The sequence below is a fragment of the Leptonotus elevatus genome, chromosome 11 (genome assembly GCF_054856555.1).
Source record: "Leptonotus elevatus isolate MCC_2025b chromosome 11, RoL_Lele_1.0, whole genome shotgun sequence".
Lineage (NCBI taxonomy): Eukaryota > Metazoa > Chordata > Actinopteri > Syngnathiformes > Syngnathidae > Leptonotus > Leptonotus elevatus.
Window position 1 is genome coordinate 17,422,435 of NC_141249.1, and position 16,463 is coordinate 17,438,897.

The 16,463-nt window shown below is 37.7% G+C and overlaps 2 protein-coding genes across 2 annotated transcripts; both read left to right on the plus strand.

Moving 5' to 3' along the window:
- The first annotated feature begins 236 nt into the window (after window positions 1-236).
- Window positions 237-6,793, plus strand: mysm1 (Myb-like, SWIRM and MPN domains 1). The gene is made up of 19 exons (XM_086089138.1): window positions 237-313; window positions 598-661; window positions 761-831; window positions 951-1,025; window positions 1,165-1,249; window positions 1,346-1,444; window positions 1,557-2,062; window positions 2,154-2,284; window positions 2,577-2,680; window positions 3,100-3,177; window positions 3,261-3,331; window positions 3,407-3,461; window positions 3,574-3,624; window positions 4,762-4,836; window positions 4,905-5,093; window positions 5,164-5,296; window positions 5,540-5,645; window positions 5,813-5,870; window positions 5,963-6,793. Exons 1-19 carry the CDS (start codon window positions 258-260, stop codon window positions 6,239-6,241), a joined length of 2,286 nt encoding a protein of 761 aa, XP_085945264.1. The 5' UTR covers window positions 237-257; the 3' UTR covers window positions 6,242-6,793.
- Window positions 6,794-7,377: 584 nt separating this feature from the next.
- On the plus strand, window positions 7,378-16,178 carry oma1 (OMA1 zinc metallopeptidase). The gene is made up of 8 exons (XM_086089369.1): window positions 7,378-8,096; window positions 9,267-9,495; window positions 10,225-10,398; window positions 10,479-10,586; window positions 11,542-11,670; window positions 11,867-11,941; window positions 12,894-13,043; window positions 15,004-16,178. The coding sequence occupies exons 1-8, from the start codon at window positions 7,780-7,782 to the stop codon at window positions 15,295-15,297; spliced, it is 1,476 nt and encodes a 491-aa protein (XP_085945495.1). The 5' UTR covers window positions 7,378-7,779; the 3' UTR covers window positions 15,298-16,178.
- The last annotated feature ends 285 nt before the right edge of the window (window positions 16,179-16,463 follow it).

The following is a 16,463-nucleotide window of genomic DNA, read 5'->3' on the forward strand; positions in this document are numbered from 1 at the left end:
CTAATGTGGGTCCCTCCCGGCCACACGGTGTCGCTCTCGCGTCCGTTGTTGTTTGCTCAGCAAACGCGGTATATTTTAAGTTTACTGAAGCAATTTAAATGCCAGGTTTGTCTTCTTTTTAACAACTATCATAAATATTACAATTCCGTAAAGTACTTCAGCTGAAGCTTCTTTGAATTATTTCACAGCAAAGTTCGTCCACTGGGTGTCGCCGTCACTTCCGGTCACCTCCTGGCTGTTTACGTTCATCCTTCAAGATGGAGGACGAGGTGGATGTTGACATCGAGGGAGACGAGTTTGATACTAATATCGGGTAATGTCCATTTTAATTTCAATAATACTCGCTTACTACGTCTTTCTTAGTTCACGCGCTGCCGTGCACATACATAGTGAGTTCGCCATTTTGTAGTTTACTGTTGTTGGAATGGGTAGCTATATAATACTCTAAAACTTCCCACATTTTTTGTCAGATTTTGTAATTTCCTATTCCAGTTGTTTAAATATGGCAATAAAATACTGTTTACTAGTGTCTTAGTCTCAGTTTTGGTCCTGAGACTCTGATTCTGAACCCAACCAATGTGTTTTTTTCTGTTACAGTGAGCAAGATGCAAAAGAGTTAGTACGGGAACAGTCTGCGTGGAAGAGTAACGTGGGGATACTGGTATTAAACCTAGCAATTACGCCATTCGTAATGGAGCTTTGCTCTTCTCATACATTCTGAATCTGCTTATGTTGACGATGTGACGTGTTTGCCATTCAGCCCTGGGAGTTGGACACCTCCATCAGCAATGAAAACCGAGACGCCATCCATAGAATGCTGCTGGAGGAGCAGTATCCTTTTTCTCCACTCGACCTTGAACGCACCACTCCTATTGCCCCATGCCTGTGCTGCATTTATCAACTTTTGAGGCATTTCTTGTTTGACCTTTGCGGACTTTAACTACTTCTAGATATTACCTGAAAGGCCAGTCGATTCCAAACCATATTTGGCCCGATGAAGCTAACAGCAAGCCTAAAGTGAAGAAGTAAGTACATGTAGAATAAGAACATGTATCATATAACAAAATATTTACATGGTTGCTGAATTTGTAAACAAACAATTTACAATTAAATTTTACTTACATACTGTACATGCGTGTTGAACATGCTGTCCTTTCTATTCAGGTCTCCGGCCAAGACCTCCTCGTCCTCCTCATCCTCCTCATCCCGATGGTCCAAACAGGAGAAAGAGTTATTTGAAGAGGGGCTGGTATGTTTTTGAAAATGCATCATCATCATCATCATCATCAACATCATTCTCAAATTGTTCAAGCACAAGTATGTCGTTGGCCTTGTTGATGTGTAGGCTCAGTTTGGGCGAAGGTGGACCAAAATCGCCAAGTTGGTGGGCAGCCGCAGCGTTCTTCAGGTTAAGAGCTACGGCAGACAGTATTTGAAACATAAGGTGAGTCGCGCTCATTTTACAGGAAACGGCTGCATCAGAGGATTTATAATTTATAATCATGGATTAATCCGATTGCGAAATAATTCCAAGTATGCTTTTTCTCCGCCCCCAGGCCAACCTAGCACCAGGCGTGGCAGCTCCCTCTACAGGCACGCCCCCGCCCTCGCCGCCGCCTGCTGAGCTGAGCTCCATCAACACGGTGCGCATGGAGAGACTTGATGAAGACGAGGACGAGGACGTGGACATCACCGACGAACTCGGCGGCGAGCGCGGGGCCGAGCGTCAGCCCGCACCTCCTCCCGCACCCTCGCTCGGCCTCTTGGATGAGCCTGCCGAGGAACGAGAGGCTGAAGATGAAGCAGGCTACAAGCAGGTGGAGGAAGAAGAAGAAGAAGAAGAGGAGGAGGAGGATGAGGAAGCTGCAGAGGCTGACAGACCGGAAGATGAGGACGAGGATGACGAGGAGGAGGAGCTAAAAGCGCCGGAGCAGGAAGTGCAGCTGGACGTGGGGAGCATCAGCGAGGACGAGAAGCAAGCCATCCCGGAGTTCTTTGAGGGGCGGCCTTCCAAGACGCCTGAGAGATACCTGAAGATCCGCAACTACATCCTGGACCAGTGGTGAAGCCAGAACCCCCCCCCAAAAAAACCCAAAACAAACTCAAATAGCAGGAGAGTGTAAAATGTTAACGCTGTTGTAATGATGTCGCAGGCTGAAGAGCAAACCCAAGTACCTGAACAAGACGTCGGTGCGGCCCGGCTTGAAGAACTGTGGCGACGTCAACTGTATCGGCAGGATACACACCTACCTGGAGCTCATTGGCGCCATTAACTTCAACTGTGGTAGGAACCCGAGACACTTGAGCGTTTTCATTAGTTTTCTCTATTTTTATTTTTATTTCCTTTTTTACTCATTGTGTATATATTTACTTTTTGTTATTTATAACTAATTTTTTTTATTCATATTCATTAATTATTTACTCTACTTACTATAATATATTGGTTATTTACTGAATTTTATTATCCCTGGTATTTTTCTGTGACATGCTTATTTTGTATGAATTACTTTCTATTGATTTTTCGTTCATCTGTTATTTATTCATTGTTTGTAAATATTTATTGGATGATTTCTCAGAGCAAGCAGTGTATAATCGTCCCCGGGTGGCGGACCGCACGAAACAAAAGGAGGGCAAAGACGTGCGGGAGGCCTATCAGCTGGCCCAGAGGCTGCAAAGTATGGTAAGGTGGCCATTTTTGTAGTCCTTTGTTAGATTGCGGGCGACACGGCTCGACAGCCATTTTAGGCTCCCTTGTAGAACTGCAACTATGCCTTTTTATAGCATTTTTAAAATTAATTTTCATTTTTAAAATCAACAGTATCCTTTTTTTTTTAAAGTAATTTTTGTTAGCTACCTTTTATTCCTGTACTTTGTTTTTTGTCTTTAGTTGTATTTACATTGCCTTGCCTAGGCTTGCAAAAATAAATAAAATACTACATAACATGACAAGACAGAAATGGGAATTTTACAAGAGTGATATATAGTGTGAAATATGTCATGAAGGTTTGAGTGTGTCCACACTCTATATGTTTTATTATGATTATTATTAGCATTTAAGCATGGGCACACCAATTTTCTGTCCTGTTTGTTTGCCAATAGCGCACCAGGAAGCGCCGCGTGCGGGACACGTGGGGAAACTGGTGTGACGCCAAAGACTTGGAGGGACAAACATATGAGGTGTGTACTCGCACACGCACGTAATTTACATACACCATTTCTCTACTAGTACTTGTTCACATCTTCATCTTTGCCGTTATTAGCATCTTAGCGCCGAGGAGCTGGCCACGCGTAGAGAACGGCCTAAAGCCTGCAAAATGTCCAGACACAGAGGGTGAGCGGCATGCACAAGACACGCACGCACATTTCCAAACGTTAACGCGTTCATGTGACTTGTGACTTGTTTTAGGTTTTTTGATCCCTTCCAGCTCATTCCATGTCGGTGCTTTGGAGAGGATGCGCAGGTCAGTGACTACCACCAACTGTGATCTACTTTAATAACTCACATTGAAACAGTAAAGCTCTCAATATTATTTGTCATTTGTAGCATAGTTTTAAAATATTTGAATTCTTCAGGAACCTTTCAGAGTCATTGTGTGTGCTGAGACGCTGCTGATTATGGACATGGTAAGCACACGTTCACACAAACTACATGTTGTCCAAAAAAAAGTTGTAATATTAAAAGAAAAAGATGTTAAGAAGTCTTAATATAATGATAATTAAAAAAAAAAAATCCTTGATATTACAAAATATTAAAAATAATTTTACAAAATTCAATTGATAATATTATGAGGGGGTTTTAAAGTACAAAATGATCAAAATACAAGTAATAGTACAATTGTTTATATAAAATATTTTTCCCCCATCATAATATTAGTCTCACAAGATTATTTTTCTTTTCTTGTAATATTACTTATTATTCTTGTAAAAGGCAACTTTTCACTTATTGATATAACTCAATTATGGGAAAAAAAAATTCTCATTACATATTTTTGAAAAATGACATGATAGCACAACTCTATTGTTTAATTTATGTAAGTCCATCATAATATGCTATTATGTCATATTAAAAAACAATGTAATTATAAAAAAAATGTTTCCCCATAATTGAGTTATATCAATAAGTGGAAGGTTGCCATATACAAGAATAATAAGTAATATTACAAGAAAATAAAAATAATCTTGTGAGACTAATATTATGATGGGGGAAAAATATTTTGTGAGACTTAAATCATAAGATTATAAATATTATAATAAAATATATATTTTACATAAATGTACAATTATTATGATCATTTTGTGCTTTAAAATGACACTTTTTCTTATTATAATGCTACTTCATTTTTGTAAAATTGCAATTTTTTCCCCTTGTTATAGTACACACCTGTATTTGTAAAAATTTAGATTTTTTTTCTCATAAATTGAGAGTTTATGGCCATCAAAATGCATTTTTTTCTCTTAATATTACTATTACAACATATGTTCTTATTTTAACATAACATTCTTATAAAACTTGTTTTTAATTACACCAATGTAAAATCCTATGAATGACCCTCATTTTCTTTCTTTTTTTGCACTACGTCATTTGGTAAAAAAAAAAGGGGTTATTTTTCAGAAACAATTGTGTGTGATATTACTATTAATTAAAACATGTCCAATGCAAAAGCTGTACTTTTCCTTGAAAATGGAAATTGATTTTGATATATTTCTAAAGAATTGCTGAACATTGCCTTTTTTTAATTTTATTTTTTTATTGCTGGTCAGCATGCTCACGTGTCCCGGGGCGAGGTGATCGGTCTGCTTGGAGGAATATTCAACGAGGAGGAGAAAGTGTTGAAGGTGGGACTACGTTGTTAAATAGGGCCGCAGTCGTCATGGTTACTTGACAAACACGGAGGTGTATGTAGATCTGTGTAGCGGAGCCGTGCAACAGCGTGAGCACGGGGCTCCAGTGCGAGATGGACCCTCTGTCTCAGACTCAGGCCTGCGACATGCTCTCCTCTCTGGGCTTCAGCGTGGTGGGTTGGTACCACTCGCACCCGTCCTTCCAACCAAACCCATCCGTGCGAGACATTAACACGCAGGACCAATTCCAGGTGATGTGACACAAAAGTTGGAACGCTCTTCCTTTAGTACTGGTTTATTAAATTGTGTTTTTATTTGTAGAGTTATTTCTCCCGCGGCGGCGCCCCCTTCATCGGGATGATAGTGAGCCCGTACGACCCGGCCAATCCCTCCCCACATTCCCAAACCACCTGCTTGTTGGTACAGGAGAGCCAAGAGCCGGCGACACCGCAAAGTAATTTGAACGAAATATATACACAATTTATCATGAGAAAGGAAATGCAATGTTGTTGAAAAATACAGAATAATAAATAAATATAGAAAAAAATCTCAATTTGATTGGAATAGGCTTCACATTATTATCATAAAAAAAACACACACGAAGAAACAAAAACAATTTTACAATAAATGTTCTCGGTATTATGATGAGATTTTCTTAAAATCAAGAATAAAGTTGACGTTTTGCGTGTCTTCCCAGAGCTTCCCTACAAATTTGACTTCCTGCCATCACAGGACATCCCAAACTGGGACCAGACTTTAAGACGAGCCCTGTGGATCATCCACAAGTACTCCCAAACACCAGGGTGAGAAATACAACTCCATGTCCACCATTTTGGTTTGAAGTAGCATTTGACCGATTAATAGGCTAGCCAATTTAATCCCACTGGAATCGACTGGAAAATGAAACGTGCTTGAATCGTATGGCACAAGAGATGCACACTCCTATTCTATTTCTTACATTTTCTTCCAGGAGTGTACGAATGGAGCGATTTTTCCGCAGGGACTCCCACCTTACCTGTCTGGAAAAGGTACCAACAGACACATCCATCAACCTAACATCACTCTTAAAGGAACAGTGTACCACCCCCACCCCCTGTCTTTTTTTCTGTCCGGCTTTCAGATGTTGTCGTCGCTGGCCAGGTACCTGGAGCCATTGCCCGACGAGGAGGGAGAAGCCTTCCTCACTCAAATCCACGCCTTCTTCCTTTCCGACTTTGTCGCCCAGCAGCAACAGCAGCCCGGTGAAGGCGAGCGCGAGGAGAGCAACTCGTCAAGTAACTCGCCCGCACCCGTGAGTTCGGGAGATGTCGAGGAGGATTCGGCAGGCGACGAAACGCATTCGAGCACCGTATTGCATCTTGGCTCTGTGCTGTCCACTGGACACGACTATTTACTCTGATCTGATTGTATGTCCAATTTGTATATAATTATTTTTACCATTATATTGCACTAACCTATTTCCATTGAGGATTTAGTATACACAGTTATGGATGAAAAGTTTGCTTATTTGTATACACAGCGGTCCCTCATGTTTCAAGTGACTTAGGAGGTTTTCAAAATAATTTTTTGTTGTTTATTTATATGCTTTTATTTGCGAGCAAAAATATCAGAGTGCTAGTTTGAGGCAATAAACATTTTACAAATATTTCAAGTGTGCATGCTTCTAACATATTATTACTACTCCCTGTTAGAAATTTACTGCCAACATAAACAAAACAAATAGACTTGTTTTGTATTTAAAACAACAGCATAACTTTGCCTTAGGAAAATTCACTATCTTAATGCTAATAAACAACACTATGAAAGGGCTAACAAAGATGTCATACTGGTATAACCCTTTAAGAAACAGATATATGCAGCAACACATGTAGACTTATCTGACAATACTCACAGGCATATATTGTTTATCCTCTGAAAATAAATATTGCATCTTAATGAGCAGTTGTGACCACTTCCTGTGTTTCCTTGTGCATGGAATATAATGCCCCCTGGCGGCGAATATACTCAACAGATGGAACTACACTGAGAATGAATGAATCTGATGCATAAACTGTTTCGCATTCTTTTCTGTTATTGCTGAATAAGATATAAACATAGATTTTTTTTTAATGAAGTAATACCGTAAAGTTATTATTGTATTATTTTATTCTATTATGTTATTCTTATTCTTTTTTCTATTATTTTTTAATTTTTATTACTGGTATTAACTAGCTAACAGTGACGTTAGTACGCACGCATATTGTATTTTACTGCTTTCAATGATTCATATAGTCATAATGACTATTCATAAATAAAAATTCTTACAAGCACTCATTGCTACATAGATATATTTTAAGAATGTGTTCATAGTAATTTTAATATTAATGTCAAATACGAAAAACAACACGTATTACTAATAACTGCGACATGGTAAAGTAATTTAAAATCGACTTTAAAATTGTCCCAATTAAATTACCAAATAAAACCCAATTGACCGGAAATGCTAACTCAGGACCTTTTTTTGTTGCTACTCGGGACTTCTCGCACGGACTTGTTTCCGGAAGGAGGACTTATTTTTAAAACCAATTCTAGCACCTTATAATATAATTCACATTATTTCCTAATATTAAGGACGGTAACGAAATACAAAACGTGTGTTAAAATGTATTTATTTAACATTTTTTTATCGTGATGGTCACATCAGGACTTGTTTCCGGGGGGACTTATTTTGCACAGCGGAACAAATCTTCGACACAGGCAGGAAAAGTTTAGAGTAACAGTTCTCGTCGCATATCACTTAAACTTCATTTAAATTCAACACATTTTGCATAAAACTATACAAAGATATGCTTTGTACCGAAACTCGGTTTAATGTAACCAAGGTTACACTGAACTCGCGTGACATTGACAGCCAGGTGTGAGAAAATGACATCTGGGTGACTTCCAGTGAAGACCTTCATGATGTTTCCTTTCCTAAAGGGGCTTCCCCTGTCTCACTTGACGCGACAACTCCAGGGGTGCTCACGGTCGTTCCACATCTACTCATTGCGAACTCCTCATCGACTTCGACATGGAGCCGCTCGCGCCGGCAGACCCGTTCTCATGGTCCCACATGGCACCACCTGGATGGTCTTGTCCAAAACTCCTTGCCGTCTTCAGCCTCCTCCATGTGGGGCTCAGTTTCGTACCTCGGCCCGGGTGAAGGCCTTACCCGCTCCTCTCATCTGGATGGTGCTCAAGCCTGTCCAAAAGCTCATGGCCATCATACTGGGCAGGTAAAAGCAACTATCCATCCATCCATCCATTTCCTGAAGCGCTTATTCCAAAACGAGAGCGACTAACTACCATAATATAATATAATAAGATGACTTTCAGACCCTCAAAAAATTACAATAATATTTTAGGGACTTAGTACTAGTAGTACTTGAAGTAACACGGTTAATACTGAAATGCAGGATATGAAGCCTGCTAGAGCATCTGAACTTTATTTAGGGTTATTCAGAGGCACTTTACAACATACATGACATTTGAATATGATTGGTTATTTCTGAACATAACCACGTCCTCAGATATGAGGGTGTGCACATTTTTGTCAATAACATCTCCGTTGTCAGTTGTGCTGTGTAGCTTACAGGTCACAATAATGGTGGAAAATGTTTTGAAATTAATTATCTTGATCTCTTTACATTTGAACAGGGGTGTGTAGACTTTTTTATAGCCACTACATTTTAACATTTAGATTTTTTTTTTCAAGATAACAACTGCAGAAAATTACAAGAACATTTTGGGGTATTTATAGCTTTTTCTAAGTATTTTTTTTTTTTTTGATTCTAAAAAAAATTCAATTCTATCTGATGGGAAAATCCATGTTTTATATTGAAATACCAAGTGCAATAATAGTACATTTTCATTAAAACAAAATTTAACCCATAAAAAAACTGCAGGAAATTACAAAAAAATATGATTGTTTACTTTTTTTCATTTGATAAAATATTCCCAAATGGGATAATCCGTAGCTGCTTTAAGTATCGAAATAGTCCAATATATTTAATTTTTAAATGCAGAAAGTGGTTGCACGAATTTACAAAAATATTTTCTAAAATGGGTGGCTTCTCAGATGTTAATTACTGTAAATGCTCCTGGTGGACATCATAAGAGACAGCAACCATACTTTTATTATTATTATTATTTTGTTACCATACTTTTATCACATCTTGAAGTATTTATACAAGCATATTTTTTGTACTTAAGTAACTTTCTCCTAAAATTTTTTTTTATAAATTGGTCCCTGATATTTCCACCCATCATACTGGGAACATCAGAAACCAGCTACCATGGTTATTAGTAAAAATACTTTGACATTTAGATGTTTTAAAGCCCAGAATAAAAAAATTTAAAAAGTAAAAATATACGAGAGAACCATAGGACTTGTCGTGTCACCACAGGACTCTAAGGAAGTGGTGGGTGGCGCTTCCTGACAACCGTCGTGAGCTCTTCCGCCAGTGGGTGTGGCAGCGGCGCTGGCGGCTGGTGGCGCTGGCGGGCACGGCCGCCGCTATCACGGCCCTCCTCCTCCTTACGCACCTGGACCAGTCGCCGGTGACCGGACGCACGCGCCTGCTGGTTTTCAGCAGGCAGAAGTACATGGAGCTGGCGGCCTTCACTTCAGAGGCGGTGAGAGGACGCCTTCAATGAACCTTTTTAAAAGCTTTTTTTTCCTCTTTTTTTTTTTCTTCTAAATATGAACAGCTAAAAGTTTGTTTAAAAGCAGTTAATAATTGTTTAACGACCATTCAATGTTTCTGGTGGTCTAATTTGATTTTAATAAGAGTTCAGGGTCATGTTGCTGGTCAAATTTGACTTTTACAAATAATAATAATAAAATAGAAAAAAAATAGTTTTTTCCCCCTATATATATATATATATATATATAATTTTTTTTAAATAAATGTAAACAAAATGTGGAAGTGCAAATTTTTTAAACGTCAAAATGGAAAAATTTAGAAAAATCTAGAAATATATTGAGAAATAATAAAATAAACAAAAAAATCCCAAAAATTTTAAAAAGATAAATAAAATCTAGGACTTAATACTTACAAAAACAAAACAAATTTTTTTAAAACTATTTTCTAAAAGAAAAAAATAGCAAGGTAGACACGTAAAAAAAAATGAATACAATCTAAAAGTATTTTAAAAAATATGCACGTAGAAAAAAAAAATACAGGTTTAAAAAAAAAAAAATGAATAAATGAATTACTGTACATAAAATCAACCCCCCCAAAACAGTCTTCTTTAATTTTAGCCTCTCACACCCATAAAAAAAAAAAAAATCCACAAATTAAATTTGACACCAAGTGAGGAGGACATGTATCATGTTGACGATGGATAACTTCCTGCATGCAGTACATGGAGGAATTTGGCAAGCTGCTCCTCCCCGAGAGCGACCCTCGTCACCAAGCCGTAGAGCGGGTGGTACAGCACCTGGCCCGGCGCAACCAGAACCTCCCCGAAATGGCCGACGTGGACTGGAGCGTCCACGTAGTGCAGAGTGACAACACCAACGCCTTTGTGCTTCCGGTCGGCGACCATACATGACATACTCATAACAAAGCGTCCGATTAAAACTCACTATTTTGTGTTTTTGGTTGTTGTTGCAGAATGGCAAAGTGTTTATGTTCACCGGCATGCTGGAAGCTGTGGCAGACGTCCACCAGCTCACAATTGTGCTGGGACACGAGATGGCTCACGCTTTACTGGGACACGCCGTAAGTCATAACATTAGGTACCCTGCCACAGTTTGGCTTTAGCCACAGGTGCTAGCTAGCAAGCTTCCTAGCTAGCTCCCCGGGTCCTGCTAGGGAGCTAGCTAGCTAGCGCAAGGGGCTAAAGCCAAACTGCGGCAGGGTTTTTACTTTCTGGACCTGGATTTGCCACCTCTGATGATAGTAACAATAATACTTCCATGTTCTATGTTATTATATACTGTATTTAGGGCTGAACAATTATGGGAAATAATCAAAAAAATATATATTTTTAACCATAATAACAATATTATTTTTCTTCTCTCTGTAGCACTTTGAGATCATGTTGATGAAAAGTGCATTATAAATAGAATTTATTATTACTATTATTATTATTATAATAAATAATTATAGTAATGAATTTAGGCAATTTACACAGCATTGTGGTAAAATAAATACAAATATAAAAACACCGTAAACACTGTGACATATAAATAAGGCAAATAATAGTAAATAAACACACAACACAACACAGTTAGAATTTTTTTTTCCCCCAACGAGTCCCCTAAGCTAATTTTATTGTTTGTATTGCAAATATTTTGACTGTTAAATGAAGTCCAATTATAATACAATTCCACCTTTGGCACATTAAAAAGCCATTTGAAAGGGCGTAAACATCCCATTCATGTTGTTTCAGTGGCAGGGTGGCGGCCGGCGAGTGTTTACGGCCTCGTTAAAAGTCCATTCTCATTGCGGCGTGAACAAGTGTGCCATCAACTCGTGCCGTTTGGGAGTTTCAAACTGCGTGGAGGATTGTAATTAGATGAAGGCAACGAGTAGCCACAGGACGCCCGATTAGCCCAGACACTCACTCCACTGTTGGACTGCGTAAAATGCGCTTGCCTTCTTCCTCACCACCCCGTCACGTTCTCCTCTTAACTTGACCTCCACCTTGACCTCCATCTTCTCCGTCACGCAGGCGGAGCAGGCCAGCTTGTCCCACGTGGTGGACCTCCTATCCGTGGTCCTGCTGGCCGCCATCTGGGCCGTGTGTCCCCGCGACAGCCTGGCGCTGCTGGGTCAGTGGGTCCAGGAAAAGCTCACACAGGTGACCGGCATATATTACATGATGAAAACTGAAGACATTGCTGTCATTTGGCACGAACGTGACTTCAAGTTTTTCCAAAGTTTGTTGCAATGTTGGTCAAAGTCCAAACATCTGGCAAATGTATCAATATTTCATGAAAGATGATAAATAACATTCAATTATATTGACATGATCCTCTGGGTGGCGCCCCCTGCAGTTGATGTTCAACCGTCCATACAGCAGGAAGTTGGAGGCGGAGGCAGATGAGGTCGGCTTGCAGTTGGCCGCTAAGGTAACCAACACATTGACTCCGTTACAGCAACTCTTACTACACAGTTTAAAGTTCACTTCATTCTAATATAGCCTATTCATTTAAATATGTAAATGATAATTAGAAAATCAAATCAATGGTGACACATTAAAGAATACAATTTAAAAACTTGATGAAAGTTAAAGACAAATGTAACAAAATATATAAAATAAATATATATGTAATATATATATGTATGTACAGTATATAGTTTACCCATTGAAATTTTAGGTTACACAAGATATGGTTTTTATTAATAAAAAGCCAAATATAAATAAAATAGTTCACAAAATGGATGATTGCACCTTCAATTATACAAAGGAAAAATATAGATGAATGTAAAATAATTAAATAGTAAACATCATTTGAAAATTAAGTGACATATTTAATGAATGTGAAAAGTACAATGTAATTGGTTAAATTGAATACTTAAAATGTTTACAAATTGAATTTAATAAATTACGCATTACTAGAATTCAAGAAAAATTAATTGTTAAAATAGAAATATAGTTTTAATTAAAAATTAAATAGTTAAATGATGACATCCTACACACAATTACATTATTACAATTAAATAATAAATTAGAAAATAAGGATTATTATAAATAATAAAATCAAAATAATTAAGTAGAAACAAAACATGCTTACACGTGTGATTTAACAAAAAAGTAAAATAAAAACAAATGTAGAAAACGTTTTTAAATATTGGCCATTAAATAATAAAATATAGTACATTAATAACAAATCTTGATGTCACATTAATTTGCTGTCATTTCAATACTTGCCGCTAGGGGGCACCATTGTCAAAGTGAACAAACTTGATGTCACAGACCACTAGCTAATAAAAAAAAAGTTTATTAATCCAAGTGATATAAAATGATTTAAAAAATTAATTAAAAGGACTATACAGCAACATTTGCACGTGTGCGTTCAGGCTTGCGCGGACGTGCGTGCGGGTCCCGTCTTCTGGCAGCAGATGGAGATCAGGGAGCAGCTGAGTGGAGAGCCCAGCCTGCCCGAGTGGCTGTCCACGCATCCGTCGCACAAGAACCGCGTGGCGCAACTGGATCGCCTCGTGCCACAAGTACACACACACACACAAACGCACAAAGACCACACACGCAGGACCTCCACATTTTTCCAAGTTGTTCAAGGATCTAATGAAGCGTCTGGAGAGTTGTATGATTCCCTGCTGCAGGCTTGGGAGGGGAGGAATGATGGCAAAGGTGAACTGGGTTATTTTGTTCCATTTTATTTTATTTTTCCTCCTCCCCACTCCCAAAAAAAAAAAAAAATCCAGGATATCTGCTTAAGTTTACATCCTGGAGGCGAGCGAGCTCTGTGGCTTAGCGACACAATCAGACGTAACTGCGGGCTAGACGGAAGCTCCCGCGCATCCACAGTCATTATTTCCGCATGCGTGTGTGTCTGCCTGTGAGATGGTTTTAACCTTGAGTCGGCTCACCGAGCGGCAAAGACGAGCAGATGGCTAAACAAGCGTTTGTGCTTGCCTGTCTTGTCGAGTGCGAGGCTGGTGAAAAAGTGAGCGCATAAAGTTTTGCGGCTGTTCGCATAGTTTGTTCAGTCCGTCAATAATCCACCCGCGACTGCTTTATATTCTCCGTCCATCCATTTTCCGAACCTCTTATGGTGAAAATTATTACATAGTAGTTTGAAAAAAGTAACTTTATTCAAAAGTAATTGATTATTAATTGACAACAGATCAAACTCATGACTGTACAGAATAATAACGTACAGGGAAAAGCAATTGATTAAAACAACATGAAATTCTTAATTAACACCAAAAGTAAAAAGTAAAAAAAGTAAGTATACTACAACTTAATTCAATAAAGTAAAATGATGATGAATGCTCTTGAAGTAATAGTAAATCATTTACGAGTAATAAATAAAATATTACATGTTAATAGCAAAGAGTCTAATTCAAACAATTAAATCACTAAATAGAAATATAATAAATGATTACTCATTAGATGACAAAACAAAAGTAAAATAATTATGATAATTGATGAATAAAATAAATGAACATCAAATGATAAAATAATACATTGGAATAAAACTGATTACAAATAAAACAGTCAAACATAATTTGTTTTATAAAATAACTATGTAAAAATTACAATTTTGCGCATGAGTAATACGTGTAAAATAAAATAATTATTCTATAAATTACTTAACAAAAAAGGATTGATTAAAGTTAGTTAATAGCATCAATTATTAGATTATTACACATTATTTAATAATGCAAAAATGTAAAATAGAAAGTATTGCATCAATTAAATAATTTAATTGAAATATTATGAATTGTTACATATTAAGTGTTAACTTAAAATATAATAAAATACAAAGAAGTCTTACGCAATAAATAACAACCTAATAAAATAATTCATTTTATAACTAAAACATTACACATTAATTAGACAATTGTATAAAAACACAATAAAATAGTTGATTAAAATAAACACTATTAAATGAAAATAAGGTAGTTAAATTATTTTAGATTAAATTATGAAATATTTAAATTGCAATATTAAATTCACATCAAATCAGCCAGGTCAATTTCTGCATTAAAGTAACGAGACAAAAAACTAAAGATTACACATTTATTAATGGAAGGAAAAACTTTAAATAATAAAATCTTAATTGAAAGCATGAAATTTGTGCTTTTTATTATTGTATGTTGTTCAAAACAAATGGCTTCTTGTATTTTTGTCACTCGCGGCATATATATAATGAAATGACAATTGTTCTAAAATCAACGCAGTTCTTGTGAACGTGTGTGTTTGTGTGTGGGTTTATATCACATCATGGGGACTATTTTCTGGATTCTTACTATCCTTGTGGGGACCACGTGTCCTTGTGGGGACATTTTGGTGGTCCCCATGAGTCCAAACCTCTTTTTGAGGGTCAAAACTTAATTTTAGAGTTTAGATTTGAATTGGGTTTTGGTTTGGGGTTAGGGTAAGACCATCAGTTGTGATGTTTAGAGAAATGTAAACCCAACATGTGTGTGTGTGTTTGTGTAGGCGCTGGAGTTGAGGGAGCGCTGCATGTGTCCCACCCTGCCGCCCACCGACCCACGCGCTGTCTTCTCCAAGAGTGTGCGTGTGCTGCTGGAGGATGCCAAGCAGGGCCCGCGACCAGTTACGGGCGGTACACTGCAACACGGGCCCACCGGGGTGGTGGCGCCCGCTGCTCTGCTTGCCCAATCGTCGCCACTTTTTTCGTCCAGCGTGAGCCAGGGGGACAATAAAGCTTTGGGTGGAGCCGGAACGCCACCTGCGACGCCACTTCAGAACGGTACTGATGCTACTCAGTGATATAAAGATACGGGACCCTCGGTTTAGGGTTAGGGTAGATCCGGTATATAAAAAAATAAAAATCTGTGCTACTGAATACACCCCCGAGTACCTCTAGCATCTTTTACTCTGAGACACGATGTCCATTGAATTGAAGCAAAACTTCTTTACATTCTTTTTAATTACGCTGCTCTCTTATTATAGTCTTTACAGTAGACGAGAGCAAGCTGAAAAGAGTGGCGGCCATGTTGGCAGGGGCAGCTGTTCTATCCAATCAGTGGCCATTTCTCAATTGGTATTTTTACGTTATTGTGATCTGGTCAACGTCATCCGTCGCGGCCCAAATACTGTCCCAATTGAAAGTACGCATAAACCAAGAAATGTTTTATTCTTGATAAACTGTGATATGTCATTACTGTATGCTATTATCAATTGAGCTATTTCCTTAAAAAAAAAAAAAATACATTAAAAAATTAAAAACTCAAAAGCCACGCTGGAAACAATGTAAACATATGGATCCGAATCATTCTTACATTTTGCGGGAAGGTTCACTTAGGTCAGCTCTCTGTGATTTGTTGGCATATCCAAAAAAAGTCAGATTTTATACGTTTGGAAAAAGCGGCGCATAATCTTGTCAACGTTCTGCTGGCGGCCTGGAAAAAGGCCACAACAAGGACCTGGCTTAAGACTGAAGCACCATTTTTTTTTAAACAATGATTGTCAATCATGGATGATATACTGTCATATATCGTCTTGCATAAAGACTGAAACGGGAAGAAAATCTCTTTCGAAAAAAAACCCCCCGGAGAAAACCATCACAGACTTTTGTTTCATTTTTTTTAATTTTTCTCTCTTTTTTCATTTTCTCTATTTGAGGATGTATTAGAAAAATTGTGGAATAAATAAAGATTGATATTTTTAAAGAATTTTTCATTTTCATTTCAATTTTATTTATTCAAACATTTGAATTTGGGGGGAAACATGCAATTGACTTGTTAACGTCCCAAGAAAGGTCCTCAAGGTCAAAGATCGTCAAAGGGTAAGTAGTTTTTCTCTATTTTAGCATTATTTATTATTTGCTTTATTCCATTTTTTTTTAACCCTTGTGAGATATTTTAAATGTGACTTTTTACACTTGAAGGGTGAGTACTTTTATTTTATCATACAGTTTTTCGAGCCACTCAAAT